Raw genomic sequence first — 18,281 nt, forward strand, 5'->3', positions numbered from 1 at the left:
AACCGAATTACCCTCGTTCAACCATGCCCCCTGCCCCCCACCCCCAACATCCCCACCTCCCCCTTCAGAGCACCCCCCCCCCCCAACCCACCACAGACCCTGGCTGGAATCTCAACGCGTGGGATTTCGCGGATCTGCTGACTCGCTCTCTCTCCGATGCGTTTTCAGATTGTACCGCGGGTTGTTTTCCGACATTTTGCTCAATGTTTCAGTTTTTTTCAGCCTCATTTATTAGGTATAGATAACCCTGTGAGCCATGCGGCTCTTGACTCGGGTGCAACCGCAACAAAAACATGAACAAGAAGCATCTGAAAGTGACTACACGCAACAGAAAAAGCCAGGGAAAAACAGCAAAAGTCTTCCAGAAAAAACACCGTGTTTCAACGCTGTGTGCAAAAATCCCAGTGGGATGCAAGTCAAACAATAACTAAAAGACAATTTAGATTAAAGTTATCATGCTAACTTTGTACTACAACAAACAAACATGGCTAAACCAAAAACGTTTTCAAAATCACCAGAATAAAGCGATAAAAACAATGTAACAACAGTGATCGACCTAGGCGAGGCCATAACCGATTCAGACAATCGTCACTGGTCTTTGCCGTGAGCGGGAATCTAACTGGTTGACCGACTTCGTGGCGAAGTGCGTTCATCACGACACCACCGCAAAGACAAATATCCCGCAGCACCCACCCCGACAGCCTAAACAGACTGTCGGGGCAGGTGCTGTCAGCGAGCACCTGTCAAGCCCAGCACGGCATCGTGAATGAGTTATTGTGTGTGTGTGTGAGAACTTGAGAGGGTGGGTAGGTGGTTGTGCGAGCGATTGATTGGTATAAATAAATATTCTGATTAATTTGTACGTTGGCATCCGAATTCAATATTTGAACAGAACATGCATTTACATTCGTATTCACGCGTGTTATACACGATGTGCATTTGTCGGGGTGTGTGTGTGCGCACCTTCTACCAACAGTCTGTTCAGAAGGGTGTGCGCGAGGCGCGTGCGAGTGGTTCGTGTGCTGGGCTCCTCTCTGACACGTGCTCTGTCACTAGCAGCTCCATTGAAATTATTCAGTTCAGGAAAGGCACGTGGAGCAAAACGGCAGACACCGTGCAGGGCAACAATGCTGCACGTCCCGAAAACACACGAGAGAAGAATGCCTCCCCCCCCCCCCGCGTCTGTTCCGAGATCCAAGCAAACCACCTAAAAAAAAACATGCTTTTAGGGCCACCTTCAAAAATAAATCTCACCTCTTAACTCCACAGACCGGGGAGTTCAAGTCAACATGCATGTCAGCAAGCAGCACTCTTTAAACGAGTTAGCCTACTATTTTGACAAAAGCCCTAACTGAACAATGACGGTCGCATTCAGAAAAAAAAACTTTATACAAACTTCGCCGCTTGCAAAATTCCTGCCCTTCAACGGACAGACCAGGTGGGCACGGCTATTGTTGACCCACGACGATCCGCCCCTCGACACCAACACCCCAGAGCGCTCCAAGCACTGTGCCACAAGCCCACTGCCACAACTGCTCCGAGGGAACGACACCCCCCCCCCCCCCCGAAACGAGGGAGGTTCACTGCGCCCTCCGTTTCGCCAAATTTCTTTGCTTGTTGGTGAAAGTTGGTGGCGCCTCCATCTTCCTTCCAACGATGGGGGGGGGGAGGTGGGGGTGGAAATCGCCAAGGAGACGCGTCCTGTGGCCGTTTCGTCAACAAGTTTAGCCAACAAGTGTGCATCTACACTCGGGTCTTGCCGTCCTTTGGACCTTGGCGTGGCGCTGGTGGCGGTAAACGTGCAATACGATCGAATCACTTCAGGACGCAGTTTGGTCGATCCCTATCGGGGTACTCATGGGCAACGTCTGCATGTCAATACAATACCCAACAACCGCTTTGTAAACTTTCAAGTAATGAATCTAGATTTGAAGTTTCCGTGACTGCAGGGATCCATACTCTACATAGCCTGTTGATACAAAGCACCCCTTCTGCCCACTTCGGAAATTGTTTCTTGCTGTGGTTGTCCCACCTGATGACGGGGACGCTTGCGTCGCGCCCCCGAAACGTCGCGATTTAATTCATTTTATTTTTAGTTTATTTTTATACCTACGTGACTTTACCGAAAGAACCAAAGAGTATTTTTCACGTAATGACCCCACGTTTTTTCTTTTTTTCTCAGGGGCTCGGGCAGAGTAAAGCGCAGCCTCCAGTGATCATGTCTCTCTGGCCCCTCGATTCGATTCTTTTGGAACGTGATGGAACAGCAGGCCAAAAAAAATACCCTCCATGGAGGCTCTCGAGAGCTCCCTCCATCCGCCGGCAGTGGCACCAGCGAGCAACCTTTGCCTCTACTTCCTTCGTGTCCGCTGCCACAGTATTTGATCCCTGGGACTGAACGAGAAAAGGGTTGTTGTGATTGGTTGTCGCAAGGCGGTAGTCCTATTTTAATCATTGTATTTTCAGTTTAACGGTCACTCAATCTGAAGACACGCGAGACGAAATCACAGCTGGTGATGAGTAAGCCGTAACTGAAGGAACGTAGCAGTGCGCAGACCATGAGGTTTATATTATACACCGCAGCCTGGAGAGAAGTGGCGGACTCCACTGGCGACCCGACCGGATTATGACAGCCAGGCGTCCCTGGGATGAGGCTGCATGCATATACGCAGCAGAGCGTGTTTGTGCACGCTCGGCTCCATCGCGAAGATACGGTGAAACTAGGGTATATATAGACAAACTAAGATATAAACTATGATATATCGCACAATGTTGAACATATTCGGTGATAAATCAAGCCGTGGCTGCAAGACTTCCCTGGCTCAATTGCTGGATTTGGCAGATACTTTTAAAGAGTATTAAAACAAAATATATATATATAAAATGGGTGATCGTACGGTTTTTTTTCAACCATCACTAAATCTGAAAGGGTCTTTATGTCCACAAGCCCTGGGCATTTCATTCTCAGAATTGAACAACGGCTGACACAAGAAGAGCAGGTCATTTCATTGCACGTGACTCTTAATCTGAACAGCCTCTTGTTAGCGCAACAGTTTGTCTTGTCCAGAGGACTCCTCCACGAGGACTTCACGAGGACGCCACTTTCAGTTGACGGCAGGTCAGAAGGGAGGCAAGCGAAGGCTGACCTTCCAATAGCCAACGCCGATCCGAGCCGTATTTTACACACGCATGCTCCTGCATGTTAATGTATGTGCTACTGTGTGTAGCCCGTGCAACTGCGTGTGCGTCCCCACATTGTCAAAGACTGTACGTCTCCCTCTGCGTATGAAACATTTTTAGTATATTTTTACACAACCCGTCAGTCCCAGGGCCTTATGGGAGTGCAGAAAAAAAATCAACTTTGGATTGGATTTAACATTCAGGGGTCTCAATTAGCAGTCAGGCTCGCTTGAAGCAATGCTGGTGAACCACGAGATGTTTATAGGCAAGGACCTTCCCCCCGTTACATGGGGTCCTAGTTGGATGCAAATCTCTATAAAGGACAACACAGAGTAATCATTAGATTCGTGGTGGAGATTACAGGTAACACAAGACTGTACCATAAGCCGACAATTCGCCCGCTTCCCCCATACCTCAACCTGTACAGCGCGTACAGACATCGTTACACGTGGACGCCGCGTTGTCCTGCGTCATAACCCCACGGGGGCTGGCGTCTGCGTCGCCTCACCTGCGCACACAGCGCCGCAGCCAAATGCCCTCCCAGACGGAGCCGATTCACTATCCACGACACGGGTCGCACAACGGGGCTCACTGTGGGCGCGCCAAATACCTCGCCAGTCGGTCACACGCACAGAGCACTCATCGCAGCTCAGCGAGGAAGGCGTCGCCAAGGGCCGGCCACCCACTGCTAACGCACAGCGCTGCGTCACAACATGGGAGCGTGGCCCCACCCGTACCGGAACGCAGTTGCCATCGCGCCGAAGACCCGTGTCGGCCAAAACAGTGAGGACCAAGAGGCCACCATTGCCCGAGCCTTGCCGAAAGCCTACGACGCTCGGCCAGGTTCTGCAACTGCTGCACAGTTGACTCGCAACCTCCAAGATCTGCCCCCTAGCAATCTCCCACCCTGGTCGCTGGGCTCGGCGAGATCACTACAGCAATCAAACAAGTTGATTTTCCACAGCAAAGCCGAACACAAGTCTGACGTCCAGAGTAAACACCACCTCGTGGCCACTGTAAAATGGCCATAAGATGGCAGCACAGCAAGTGGGCCGACGACCTATCCGTGCAGACCGTTGAGTTTTAACCCTGGTCAGTCGTGGTGTGGGTACTTCCTCGCTCTATCAAGCTGTGTGGCGAGCGTGGACACGTCGACCCATCCCCCCCACCAGAGGGGCCTCTCTGGAGCTTCCTATGGTGGAGGCCCTTCAGCCAGCAGTGGCGTGAGCAATTGCAGGCCTGCACCTTTCTCCTTCACCTAAGCATCATCTGCGAAAGCACACACTCTGTGCGTTAATAAAAAAAAATGTTAAATCTACGAGTCATCTTTTTCTTGCAGATTTAATTATCCGCGTGACAAATCAATCGTATTATCTGTGAAGCCATGTATAACCGGTTAGAGATAAGAGGAGAATGATAAGCAATTTTTGCCCATCACAAAGGCACCCCCCCTCCCCCCTCGTATGAGTGCAGAAGAAAGCCATTTGTCTCTCGTAACAATCCATCGCTCCTGGTACATTTCACATCATTTGTTTGAAATAGCCAATCTAAAACAAACAAGCCGCCTTATTGGATTGTCGGCGTGTGCGTCTGTCCACCCGTCAGCCACAGCGAGCGCATCGGGCACGTCTGTCGTACATGATCCCCCCCGCGAGGCTCGTTCAGACCGCAACAACAAAAATACGCGACCTCTGACCTAAGCGAAAAGAAACTTGACCCAGCAGGTGTTGCACAGTGCAGGGGGGGGGAAGGGCAGGGTCAAAGGGTCAATAGGGGGGAGGGGGCAAGCACCTACACAGCACAATGCGTCGTCACTCATGAGCAAAAGAGACGAGCGGACAACTCGACTCCTCTCACAGATCGGTCTCTCCGCATACAAAATATCATCACCACCACCATTCGCTTGGGTCTCTCCACATACAAAATATTATCACTCGCTCGGGTCTCTCCACATACAAAATATTATCACTCGCTCACTCCGGTCGCCTCATTTGCCAGCCGCAGGTTAACTGCCAGGTCAGTGGAGTCGTCTCGTGAGTGCCGAGTATCCAGAGTATCCAGTGAGTGGCGGGAGACGAATGAGTACGAGTGCCACGTTGGTGGCGTGCAGCATCTGCCTTGCGCGTGTGCGTCTCTGGCGAGTATTCTGCCGAGCGTTGAGGGTCCGGTAACTGGCGATTCTTCTGGTGAAAGTGAGTGTCAGGTGATTTGTGCCTTTTGAGTGTCTCATGACTGGCGAGTTGTGAATAGTGTCTGGTGAGTAGTGAATGGCGGGTTGTGTTTGGTGAGCGGCGAGTGCCCGATGTGTGGCGAGCCGTGATTGCCGAGTGCCCGGTGAGACGAGTTATAAAATGGTGTGTCTGGTGAGTGCCGAGTTGTGAATGGTGCCTGGTGAGAGTTGTGAATGGTGACGCTTGCACAACACACCACACATTAGCATGGGTATCCATACAGTCATTACATCAACACCCGAGCCAGTGAATGCAAATAGTCACCGTGCTGCCAAAATAGCCCCACGCGATGACATTCAGTGACGAAAACCAGTCTAGCTACGTTCATCAAGGGAGCATCGAGGCCCATGGACTAAGTCCATGAACAATGGCAACCGGTAGTGTCGCACCTGGACAGCAACTTACATTCCGTCATCAAACGCACATTCAGCAGCGAGCGTGTGCTGTGGTTAGAGCACTGTGCTACGAACCAAATTAAATTCCCAACCACGGCAAACATCAGCGGCGAGCGTTATCTGGAGCCGTCTCGCTAACGCCATGGAAACGGGCGCCGGTTCCGTGCTGGTTCGAGCAGAAAGCCACGGCGACTCAGTTTTATGTCTGCAGTTTGCCTTCTGCCAAGTCAGAGGCATCGCTTCACTTGCCTGCGCATAGCGCTATAGTTAATACGTAGGCTTTCGCGACCAAATATTATTCGCCAGAACCAATCTGGCGAATTGCCCGACGATGCTGGATGTAATTACCAGCGAAACGTCATACTCAAAAATTGTAAATGTTGTGGATTCACTCTTCAACACACCGGTGGGCTAAAGTAGTGAACTATTTGTCTGTCGACGTGACACTTTTTTGCTGATTGGCCATGCCGGGCGGTGGAGGGTTACGACACATTTATAAACAACGTGATCTAACCCAAAAACGTTTATTAGGAGCTATATTTAATGTTGAGCGGATTACACTCCAGTCAATCAATCCGTTCCCTTGTTTGTAAACCAGGTGATAGCGACAGAGAGACGTGTTTGCAAGGCAGAACTAAATTTTCATCCGCAGAAATGAAAGTTTTGAGAGAGAATGCTTTCTTTCATTCATCACCTAAACAGCTGCACAGTGTGCACGTGTGTGCTCCCACACACACCATACGGTTTCGAACGGCCAGAGAGAGAGAGCAATCGACAGAGCGTCCAATTCACGTCGCCGTTTTGGTCACCAACTTTCCACCACCACTTTTTGGCAGAGCAACCGTCGTGTTTGGGGGGGGGAGGGTGTGGGGGTGAAACAACCCAATTCCGAACTGTGCCACTCCTGTGCGGAGGGTTACGTACAATAATAATAACGCAGCCGTTCGGCCAAAGCTCCTCACACAGACGATGCGGGACGGGCCCAGGCGTGTAGCGCGGGAGTGAGGGCGGGGTCAGGGCGGAGGAAATGATGGCAGAAAGCCCCCACAAATTTGTGGAATAAAAATGTTCCGTCATTGTGCAGAATCGCAGGGGCACGGCAGCCCATTCCACACAAACCGAGACGATGGATTTGGTGCCTCCGACTGCAGCATTTTATCCGCTCTCCATCGTGGGCACGGTCGTCATTATCATTGTTTTAAGAAGTGCCAAGCTATCTCCAACTCCACGCCTCAATGGAGCGGTGACTGTTCATTCATCCGCTTTATTTAATTTCACGTTGCAGTTTAGTAAGCCGGCGGCACCTCCGCCACCTCTCCCTCGCGATTCCTCCGTGTGCGCTTCGTCTCGTCAGCACGCGTGGTGACGCTTGGCACGGAACAACACGGGGGGGGGGAGGGGGGGGGACGACCCAGTGCCCGGGTGCCTCTGGAGCGTGTAGGGGGGGGGGGCTATTGACCGGTTATTAAAAAAAAAGAAGTGACGAATGAATTAAGGGAACATTCTTTGTTTCGCCAACAAAATCTTTCACCAAGTCCACGGATCCCTTTATTCAAAGGCATCAGTGCTGCGAGTTTTGTTTGATAACTGAAGTGAGAAAATCGGCAGTGCCTGGAGACAACCCCACACGCACACACTCGTGAGCGGCCGTGTGCGTTTCTTGTTCACAGACTTTGTGCCACCTTCCTGGCGGACCACGAATTTCAGAAGAGTGTTAAATCTAGATTGAAAACTAATTTAATCTTGATTTGAGGCTTTTGTGTCTGCAGATAATGAATTGATCTATCTGCATGACTTTACCGAAAGAACCAAAGAGTATGAAAACTAATAAAGTATTAAAGCTTTCGTGACTGCATAAAATTACTCATTGGTTTTTTCGGCAAAGTCACGCATGTAGAAATACAATAAAATTATATTAAAACAAAAAACAATCACGACGTTTCGATCACAACGCAAGCGATCTTCATCAGGTGTCAAGAACAAATCACGGAGGTAAATACAACAAAAAGATGAGATGAGAATTAAACAAACCTGAAAAAACATTATGTGAAGCACATCCAGTCAGGCCAACAACACAGTTAGACACTTCCTGGCGGACCACGAATTTCAGGAGTGTTAAATTTCGTCTTCAACCTTTGGATTGCACATACCAGCATAGATAGAATGAAAAATACGGGGTACACGGTCAGTAGAAATACATATACAAGTCCACCAAGAGGTAAGGAGGGAGGGAAGACGGACAGGCAGGCAGAGAGAGAGGGGGGGGGATGAACAGAAGCTTAAATAGGAAATAAGGTTGGAGGGGGGGAGGGGCCAGAGTGAGAGCGGCAGCTCAAACACGCACATCTTACACATACAAAACGACAGCTCAAAAAAGGACCACCTCTTGTAAATACAAAATGGAAGCTCAAAAAATGACCACCTCTTGTAAATACAAAACGGCAGCTCAAAAAAGGGCACATCTTACACATAATTACAACGGTAACTTCCCCGTAGAAGTGTGATAATAAAGTATTAAAGCTTTCGTGACTGCATAAAATTACGCTTCTGTTCATCCCTCCGGCCCCCCCCCCTCTCTCTGCCTCCCTGTCCGTCTTTCCTCCCTCCTTACCTCTTGGTGGACTTGTATATGTATTTCTACTGACCGTGTACCTCGTATTTTTCATTCTATCTATGCTGGTATGTGCAATCCAAAGGTTGAACACGAAATTTAACACTCCTGAAATTCGTGGTCCACCAGGAAGTGTCTGTGTTGTTGGCCTGACTGGATGTGCTTCACATAATGTTTTTTCAGGTTTGTTGAATTCTCATCTCTCATCTTTTTGTTGTATTTACCTCCGTGATTTGTTCTTGACACCTGATGAAGATCGCTTGCGTTGTGATCGAAACGTCGTGATTGTTTTTTGTTTTAATATAATTTTATTGTATTTCTACATACGTGACTTTACCGAAAAAACCAATGAGTAATTTCATGCAGTCACGAAAGCTTTAATACTTGATTAGTTTTCATACTCTTTGGTTCTTTCGGTAAAGTCATGCAGATAGATCAATTCATTATCTGCAGACACAAAAGCCTCAAATCAAGATTAAATTAGTTTTCAATCTAGATTTTAAAATGCATAGCTCCAGTGGCTTCCTAGGAGGAGCGTTCCATGTGGCCGCAGAAGCGCACCTGACAGCGCGCAATGCACCGACCCGTCTTGGTTCGATGCCGAGCCAAAAGCCGCTGCTGCGAGGATGACCGCAGTTGGCGTGACGATGGTTTATACTCTGCGAGCGCACCGCAGGCTGCATCCACCACGGCTGCGCGAGGCATTTACGACTCGGCTGACAACACTACCGGACATACAACGTCCACTTCATACATCTGTCTCTCCGAGCGAATAATGCTGAACCGGCCGGGCGGCTCCACTGGTAGAGCGAGCGGATCACGGATCGGAGGGCGTCTTAAAAAATAGGTACCACTTTCACATTATGAGACCTCCTTTGCCAGTAACAAGATATAGGAATAGGTTTTACCATTTTAACTGGCACATAAACTGACACCTTTATTCAAGGCATCATGTTTGCAATAACCACAACACAAGCAGTCAAAATGCAAACAAAAAAGACAACTCTGATAATAATATCCACTGTCCTTGAATTTGATTGGTCCACAACCGAGACGGCTTTTCTAAGAGCCTAGTCTCCATTGGTGTTGAACCAGAAGACGCCAAAAGGCGTACAACTCAAAAACAGCGCACTATCAGAGTATTGAGGGCTCGGGACTGCTTGTATTATCAGAGTTGTCTTTTTTGTTTGCATTTTGACTGCTTGTGTTGTGGTTATTGCAAACATGATGCCTTTAATAAAGATGTCAGTTTTTGTGCCAGTTAAAAGGGGTAAAACCTATTCCTATATCTTGTTATTGGTCGGAAGTGGGAATAGAACTCTGGTTGCCGGGTTTGGAGCACAGTGCACCAACCACTCCTGTCTGCGTGTAGCCTGCGTTGTCGGCCTATAGCCCACACACAGTCGCGTACGCACGCACGCACGCACACGCCTCCATGGTGAAGTTTCCAAGCAGCCTGAAGCACCGACTCGGCCGAGTTATCTGGACGCAGATCAAACGTCCAGGGCTCGTGATGCCCACCTGCGGCACAGCCAAGAGTCCCCCCATGCAGAGCCATAGGCTGCCAAAAGGTGCAGCAGGCGGTGCGGCTCCATCGCTCGTCTCGACCACGGCCACCGCTCCTCCCCCTTGCTGCGTGCCCCGCCTCTCATGCCATCCCAGTCGGCCCTCAACAGCCACCCTGCGTACACGCGCTTTCACGCACTCTACGGTTGCATCCCTCCGACAGGCATATCTTCAAGTGTTTGGAGATATTGCCGTAGATATGGAATAGAAAGCACAGCGTTCCGTTCGGTACCCTTGGGTGGAAGGGGCCCCTTGTGTTCTGGGCAGCGCGAGATTGCGAAACACGATGTTCGAACACAGCAGAGCCTGCCGCTTGACCTGTATGCGAGCAGGTTTTTAACCGTGCATACCGGTCGAGAAAAACCGACTTGCACCTACCTTTCTACCCAAGCATGCGCTGTTCAAAACGCTGTTCTATTAACAAAGAATAATTCACACATCTTAAGTGGCATATTTCATCGGTTGATCCCAACACAACACCGTGTATGGAAAGCAGGGAAATAAAAAAATAAACCGGCGTAAACGGGTAGAAGTGGTGGGGGCGGGGTAAAGGCCAGTTTAAGGAGGTGAGTTCACTTTATTGGATTCGTTGTACGATCTCACAAGGGGCTCATCGAGACGAGACCTCGGTGTTCACGGCTCCCACAGCTACCAAGATCAACTATGCCAAGCCTTACTAGACACTGTCTCTGGCAGGTCATGCGTGCCGTGTTAGGCCAATTATTTGAATGTGTTCACGTCAGCGTTATCGTGATGTACAGTGTGACCCAAACCTTGCCATCCACAAATATTTTTTTTTGTCTGTATGTCTGTGTGTCTGCGCATACACCTTGTGACGCATCTAACTGACAAACTGTTTAAACTTCGATTTAAAGCTTTCGTGACTGCAGGGATTCATATTCTTGGTTCTTTCGGTAAAGTCACGTGATGATTATTTATTATTATATTATTTTCCTTCTACGTGACTTCACCGAAAGAACCAAGAATATGACAAACTGTTGGTTTACGTCTTAACAAAGTACACAGATACGACACAATAAGCCACAAGATTTAAAAAAAAGCGCCATTTGTTTTTCCCATCCGTAAAATGTAAAGTAGTTAAATTAACAATTTATAATTGTTAGTGCTACGCTGATCGCGGCGTCAAAGCACGCATTTGCGCATGCGTGGAAATGCCGATTCGTGGTTGCAATGCACACCAGCTCTGAGGCGACGGGGAAGAAGATCTCCTTCACGTTAAAAATGCAAAAAAACAGAAGCACAACACCGAGGCAAATGCTTGACAGTGTGATGTCCTCTTCTCCTTCCCCCACCCTAATGTGTGCAGTTACTACTATAGAGTCGGTAGATACTACTGTAGAGTCCGTAGATGCTACTGTAGAGCGGCCGGGGGATGGTGGGGGGGGGTAGCAGCCCAGCCCCAGCCGGGCAAGGTGCCACCTCGGCCAGCTGGGCAATCTAGCCGAGGCCGGCGACACTCCGCGGGACTAGGCCTTACCACGTCACTCTGTAGAGTTAGTAGATACTACTATAGGAGACAGTAGTTACTACTATCGAGTAGATAGATACTACTATAGCGTCCGTAGATACTACTATAGAGACAGTAGTTACTACTATAGAGACAGTAGTTACGACTATGGAGTCGGTACATACTACTGTAGTGCCGGTAGATGCTCCTGTAAAGTCGGGAGATACTACTGTAGAGACAGTAGTTACTACTATAGAGTCGGTAGATACTACTATGGAGACGGTAGTTACTACTGTAGAGTCGGTAGATACTACTATAGAGACAGTAGTTACGACTATAGAGTCGGTACATACTACTGTAGTGCCGGTAGATGCTCCTGTAAAGTCGGGAGATACTACTGTAGAGTCGGGAGATACTACTGTAGAGTCGGGAGATACTACTGTAGAGTCGGGAGATACTACTATCGAATTGATAGATACTACAAGAGTTAATAGATACGACTATAGTCAGTCGATACTACTGTAAAGCCAGATACTGCTATAGAGTCACTAGATACTACTCACTCTATTGTATGTAGGGTGTGTAGGAATATATCCCTACGGGGGGTACAAATATTTATTAATGGGGGAAGTCAACAATTTTCGGAAACCTTTTAGATCAACTATTTACCCCCCACTTTCTATTACTTTTTGCTTCGGGACACTCTGCAAGCCTCTTATAATTTTGTAGATGGACAAATGGAACGCCTGGCTTTCACAATAGCTTCAAATTTGTGTATGTATACGTTATGTTTTTAAGAGAAGACAAGTTTAGAAATATATTTTTCCCCTCGGCAACCCTGGGTACTTCCCGCTACTAAGGCATTATAATCAGACGGGAGTTTCAGCTAGGATTAAGAACCTCTAAACACACACACACACCCTTGCTAGTCATGATGATGATGATGGCCATCATCATCAGTCACGCTCAATCCTCCGCCGCTGCCACCTTCAATCGCTCTGCGATGATGTAACGATCCATCCAGCCGCCCAGCACCCGCACACCAACCGATTCCATCGCTTCATCCCCTTCCCGACGGGACAGCGCCCTCGGAAGCATTCCTTTCATCACTCGTACGAACATCCTGTCACGCGAGTCGCATCCCTCTGCACCTTCCCGTGTCCGCGATGGTCACCTCTTCCACGACGTCAGCCCAGCGTAGGCCAAAGACACCCAGGGGCGGCTTTAGGGCTCCCTTTAGCGGAAGGCCCTTCTGCCAGTGGAGGCCCTTCTGCCCGTGAAGGCACGACCAAGGAATTCGCATGGCTGGCGCATTTACCTGTTCCCTTTTACGGCAGCAGTCATTACATCTCCAACTGGGCACTGCGACTGGACCGCTGGTGGTGCTTATAACGAAGTCCTTGTGTGCACGGTGAACAATGGCGTCTGTGTCGCTGGCTGCCAGCTCGCCGTGCGAGCACGGTCCTGGGACAACGGATGAGCTGCCCCCGCTCGCTGTCCCACAACAGCTCGCCAGGAATCCCGCGTGTGAAAATGTTTCAATGCGCTTTTTTTAAATATAGTTGGCCCACATTCTGATAGAAGTTACGCAAGAAGGCCGTCACATTGTACGATGAACAGCGGCGCATTACAAACTGTAAAGTAAGCATTTTCGGCAACTTTGTTAATCTCTACTGCTGGATAAAGACCTCCCTCCGCACGCCGCGTCAGACGTGGAAATTGTTGAAATATACTTCACTACGCTGGTCAGTGATGGGAGAGGTAAGACCAGTTCAAATATTACACTCGCCACCGACATTAGACGTAATCAAGAATCTAACCCAGGTCGCCAGGTTCATAGTGCAGTATGCGAACCACTGCACCATTCTTCCATCCTCCTGTTCGTATTAACATCAAAGTAAAAGGATTCACGTCCGTGTTTTGCAGATTATATAATAATAATGGTAATGTATGCCGTACACAATACGACTGCATAGTCAGGTCCAGCTAACGTCATGCCAGGTGAACATGAGCCTGTGCCCGAGTGGCTTTTAGCAAAGTATTAAAGCTTTCGTGACTGCATAAAATGACTCATTGTTTTTTTTGGTAAAGTCACGTATGTAGAAATACAATAAAATTATATTAAAACAAAAAACAATCACGACGTTTCGATCACAACGCAAGCGATCTTCATCAGGTGTCAAGAACAAATCACGGAGGTAAATACAACAAAAAGATAAGACGAGAATTCAACAAACCTGAAAAAACATTATGTGAAGCACATCCAGTCAGGCCAACAACACAGTTAGACACTTCCTGGCGGACCACGAATTTCAGAAGTGTTAAATTTCGTGTTCAACCTTTGGATTGCACATACCGTTTTGTATTTACAAGAGGCGGTCCATTTTTGAGCTGCCGTTTTGTATGTGTAAGATGTGCGTGTTTGAGCTGCCGCTCTCGCTCTGGCCCCTCCCCCCCTCCAACCGTATTTCCTATTTAAGCTTATATTCATCCCTCGGCCCCCCCCCCCTCTCTCTCTGCTTCCCTGTCTGTCTTTCCTCCCTCCTTACCTCTTGGTGGACTTGTATATGTATTTCTACTGACCGTGTACCTCGTATTTTTCATTCTACCTATGCTGGTATGTGCAATCCAAAGGTTGAACACGAACTTTAACACTCTTCTGAAATTCGTGGTCCGCCAGAAAGTGTCTAACTGTGTTGTTGGCCTGACTGGATGTGGTTCACATAATGTTTTTTCAGGTTTGTTGAATTCTCGTCTCTCATCTTTTTGTTCTATTTACCTCCGTGATTTGTTCTTGACACCTGATGAAGAACGCTTGCGTTGTGATCGAAACGTCGTGATTGTTTTTTTGTTTTAATATAATTTTATTGTATTTCTACATACGTGACTTTACCAAAAAAAAACAATGAGTGGCTTTTAGCAGTTCGGCGAGCTGTTCCGCAAGACGTCGACATTCCGCTCAACCCTACTGTATACCATACTGCTGTATAGTCACTATACAATTACGATACTATATATTGCCTTATGAATTATGTTAAACATTACACTGTTATACTATTTATTATTATACATGCTATAAACCATACCATTGACCGTCGTGTGAAAGGTATTAAGAGGCAGTGCCAGCGATTGGACTGCGGTCTGAAAGTCACCGTAAAATACAATCAATCAACAACCGAAATGGTTTATTGCAGTTCTTTAGCAGCAATATACTAAATGCCTCTGTTAATATGTAAACTCTGACTTTAACAAGTTATTTCCGTGACCAGTTACATGCTAATCCCTCACATTAACATCATGCTAATCCCCCAGTTACATGCCAATTTCTGACTTTAACACCCTGCTAATCCAACGCTTTAACACAGCTATTTAAATGCTAAATTCTCGTGTTTGATATGTAAACTCCTTTGTCTAGGTGCTTTACTTCTCCCACCCAGCTTAAACGACGCTGCCAAGCTCAGCAGCGTTCATTGAAGCGCTGTCGTCCCGACAGTTCTGTTCCTTCACCTGAAGAAGGCCACTTGTGTTGTGGCCGAAACGTCGTGAGAATTTCAATCATTACGTTTCATTTTTAATATTTTATTTCCATTCTACGTGACTTTACCGAAAGAACCAAGAAGATGCCTGTGCACTTTTCGTCACTTTCGTAAACAAAACAGGACAACGTTCGCGACCACGTCCCCCGTGAAGCACGCGTCACCACGGAGCGGCCCGTGGGGAGGGGGGACGACTCACCACGCCCGATCTGCACGAAGCCCAGCACGATGATGACCCCGAGCGCCAGCAGCTTGGCCGCAGCAAAGAAATCTTGGACTCGCGTGGCCGCCTTCACGCTGTAGCTGTTCACGATCGTCAGCGTCACTGCAGCCGCAAGCACGGAGCGGACAAGGGACGGGGGGGGGGGGGGGGACAACCGCTCGCGCCGTGAACGCCGATCGGCACGCAGACCCCGCTCGGCCCCACGCCGCCAGCGACACTCGCAACGGCACTTTGCAGGTCTCCGACGCCCTCTCGGATGGCGCCGCGTGTTGTTCTGCACGATGTCCCGACGTTTCGCTGCACCTGCCGTTCTGTTCTCGGACGTCCTCGAGCAGAACCTCACGGCCAGATGCCCCCCCCCCCCTACTCAGAGCATCCAATTGTCCACAAATCCACAGACAACCATGTCCTGAAATCACACGAGCAGCACGTGAACCGCGAGGCTCTCCGCGAGAAACGTGTCAAACGCAATAATCCGTTGAGCTCATCAACACAACGCAGGCTAGTACCATACAACACACTGCGTTCACTTATGTGCAAACTATCCGTTAAAACCGGGACTTATTTAGCCGTACCTGGCACACCAACATTCAATTTGGCCCCTCGCCATCGTCCGTGGCTGGTAGTCACGTAGCGCATGCTCCAGTGTTCCCAGCGGCCCGGGAGATATTTAAGAAGCTAATCCCGCCTGCACAACAATTATCGTGACTGGCACGCTCGCCGTCGCTGCAGTCTACGTGAAGACAAGACCACGAAGAGGATCTCGGGGCCATGGGCGATGCTCGGCCTCTGCATGACCGGAGTTCCACCGCACGAGGCACCAACGCCATCGTACCGCGTGACCCTCCCTTGCTTATTATTTCTATAATCCTCCAAGCTCCCCCGGGGCCCTTCTGATGGTCACAAAAATATAAAGACCCCCCCCCCCCATCCCCCCGTATAGCCTTTACCGGACTGTTAGGGCCAAGTGCCGTTAGCGAGCAACCCGTGAAGGCCGGCGCGGCACACGAGGGGGGGGTGGGTGACCAGCACCACGCCCGACCGTCTTTGTCTCCCTAGTGGCGATGTTTACACATCGCACCGGGACTCATTTGAGGCCGAGTCGACCTAGGGGAAGCCCAGGACTAGCTCAGATAGTCACTGATGTTGGTCGTGAGGGGGAATCAAAATCAGAATATTTATTTATACTGAAGGAAATCCGATGAGCTATAAAGCTCTTTTCACAGATGTCCAGTAGAATCATGTCACTAGGTTCGTAGTGCAGCGTGCTAAATCACTACACTTTCGCCACACTACACGCACTCATATGCATGCACGCACTCATACGCACGCTATCTGCATGATGACATGACCGACACACTCACTGGCGGGATGATTATTTCGTTGCGATCACACCCGATAGTAAAACAAACAAAAAATCAAAGCACACTTTCGCTGGGTGGAACAGATAGCAACTACCTAACGACCGATTGCACGGTGTGATAATGATGCAACAAGGGTGGCACAGTCAACAGCCCTTCAGGGTCGGGCATCACATCCCTTCAACTGCGCCAAAACGGCATCTGCGAATCTAGGGCTCGAGTGAGAATTCGGGGCGGTCGTAAGACAAGGCTGCCAAGTTTCAAAATTATGTTTTAACGTTCGGTGTCGAGCGGCAATTAGTGCCCGTGGGAACACGGCGACGGTAATTAAACGGGGCTGACGAGGCGCCAACATTGACAAATAAATGACAGGTTTCGCTTTGCCATCAGGGCACCTCGCAGGGCCATTCAGAGACCCTGCGTTCTATTCCAAGTGTTGCAGAGAGCCACCGGGCACTTGGATTCATATGATCCTTCCGTGCTGACAGCAAGGATGTGTATCCCCTTACATGGCCAGACGTCACACCACCGTGCTGTTAAAATAGCCTCTAAAAAAATAAAAGATCCTCAGAACATTATTGGACATCACTTTAACCACCGAAATAGCTTTGTGGTTCATAATTATTGTAATTTCATTGCGAAGCTATTCTCAATTGAATTTTTGATTAGGCCAACTCATGGCAGAGCCGATTTCAATTGTAATTCAAAAATAAATTATGAATGATATTATTTTATCTGCGAAAGCCTACATTGTCAGGCTATACCTTTTGCTTTGGTAATTTGAGACCTCAGCAGCAGGGCCGTGACATGGCCCAGCAGCAATTGTTAAACAATTGCTTTAAAGGTGGCGAGACAACGGTGACGTTATCAAACTCGGATTCTTCTTGCCATCGGAAATTACTAAAGTGCCACTCGAGCGCGAACGAAACCTCTCGTGACGTCCTTCACTCGGCCAGCTGCGGCCGTCGAGGGCGGAGGTTACAGACGTTGGAATGCTGCTCAAAAACAGGAAAGTAAAAAAAAATCCAACCAACAAGGAACACAACAGATTTCTACGGGATTCACACGAGACACTGCGGGTCCTGTTGTCAGGGCGCAAATAGCACAAATGAAACGCGTCCGTCGATGCGGCCAACCCAAAGCGGAGGCTTTAATTGGACTTGTCGGTCAGGCCAGCTGCAAAAGAAGCCGAGGCTGCCCCGCGATGTCACTTGAACAGCAAGAGACTGATTGGTGTGGAGACGTGCAGCTCGGCGAGCTAGTGTCATCACCCTCCAGGGGCAGGGTGACACTGATAATCGCGCGGTGGCTGGGTATGTGGCCATGAGATCTCAAGATCTACAAATTCCAGATAAGTGCAGCACTGTACTGTGTTAAACGGCCCAAAGCAGCGTATCAATATCGCGCGCACATTTACTTGAACTCGACAGTGTTCGGGTGCTGCTGCTGCTGTTTTTGCGAATCGGCCTGCACACTGGGTTTGTAAACCAGCAGTCGCCAGGTCTATTGATGTCCCAGCTCTGCAGGTGAAACAATGCGGAAACGTTTCTCGAATAGTCCCCCCTCCGCCCGCCCCCACCGCCTCTGTCCACCACCACCCAGCAGCATCAATTGCAAAACTGCCGTTCGGCAATCTTAAGGTCACGTGAGGTGGGTTAAAGTGTGGTTTACTTCCACATCTTCCAACACGTCAGGCCAGTGGGAAAAAAA

The 18,281-nt window shown here is 48.9% G+C and overlaps 1 protein-coding gene across 2 annotated transcripts in view; it reads right to left on the bottom strand.

The window, feature by feature from the left end:
* The window catches only part of LOC116945763 (large neutral amino acids transporter small subunit 1), a 59,699-nt gene that overhangs the window by 34,340 nt on the left and 7,078 nt on the right, over positions 1-18,281 (bottom strand). For both annotated transcript variants that reach the window (XM_032960292.2, XM_076069555.1), the window contains exon 3: positions 15,187-15,312. In XM_032960292.2, coding sequence (XP_032816183.1) covers positions 15,187-15,312 — 126 coding nt within the window. The remainder of the gene's footprint in view (positions 1-15,186; positions 15,313-18,281) is intronic.

The sequence above is a fragment of the Petromyzon marinus genome, chromosome 25 (assembly GCF_048934315.1).
Source record: "Petromyzon marinus isolate PM22_M1 ecotype Great Lakes invasive population chromosome 25, UKy_Petmar_22M1.pri1.0, whole genome shotgun sequence".
NCBI classification, from domain to species: domain Eukaryota; kingdom Metazoa; phylum Chordata; class Hyperoartia; order Petromyzontiformes; family Petromyzontidae; genus Petromyzon; species Petromyzon marinus.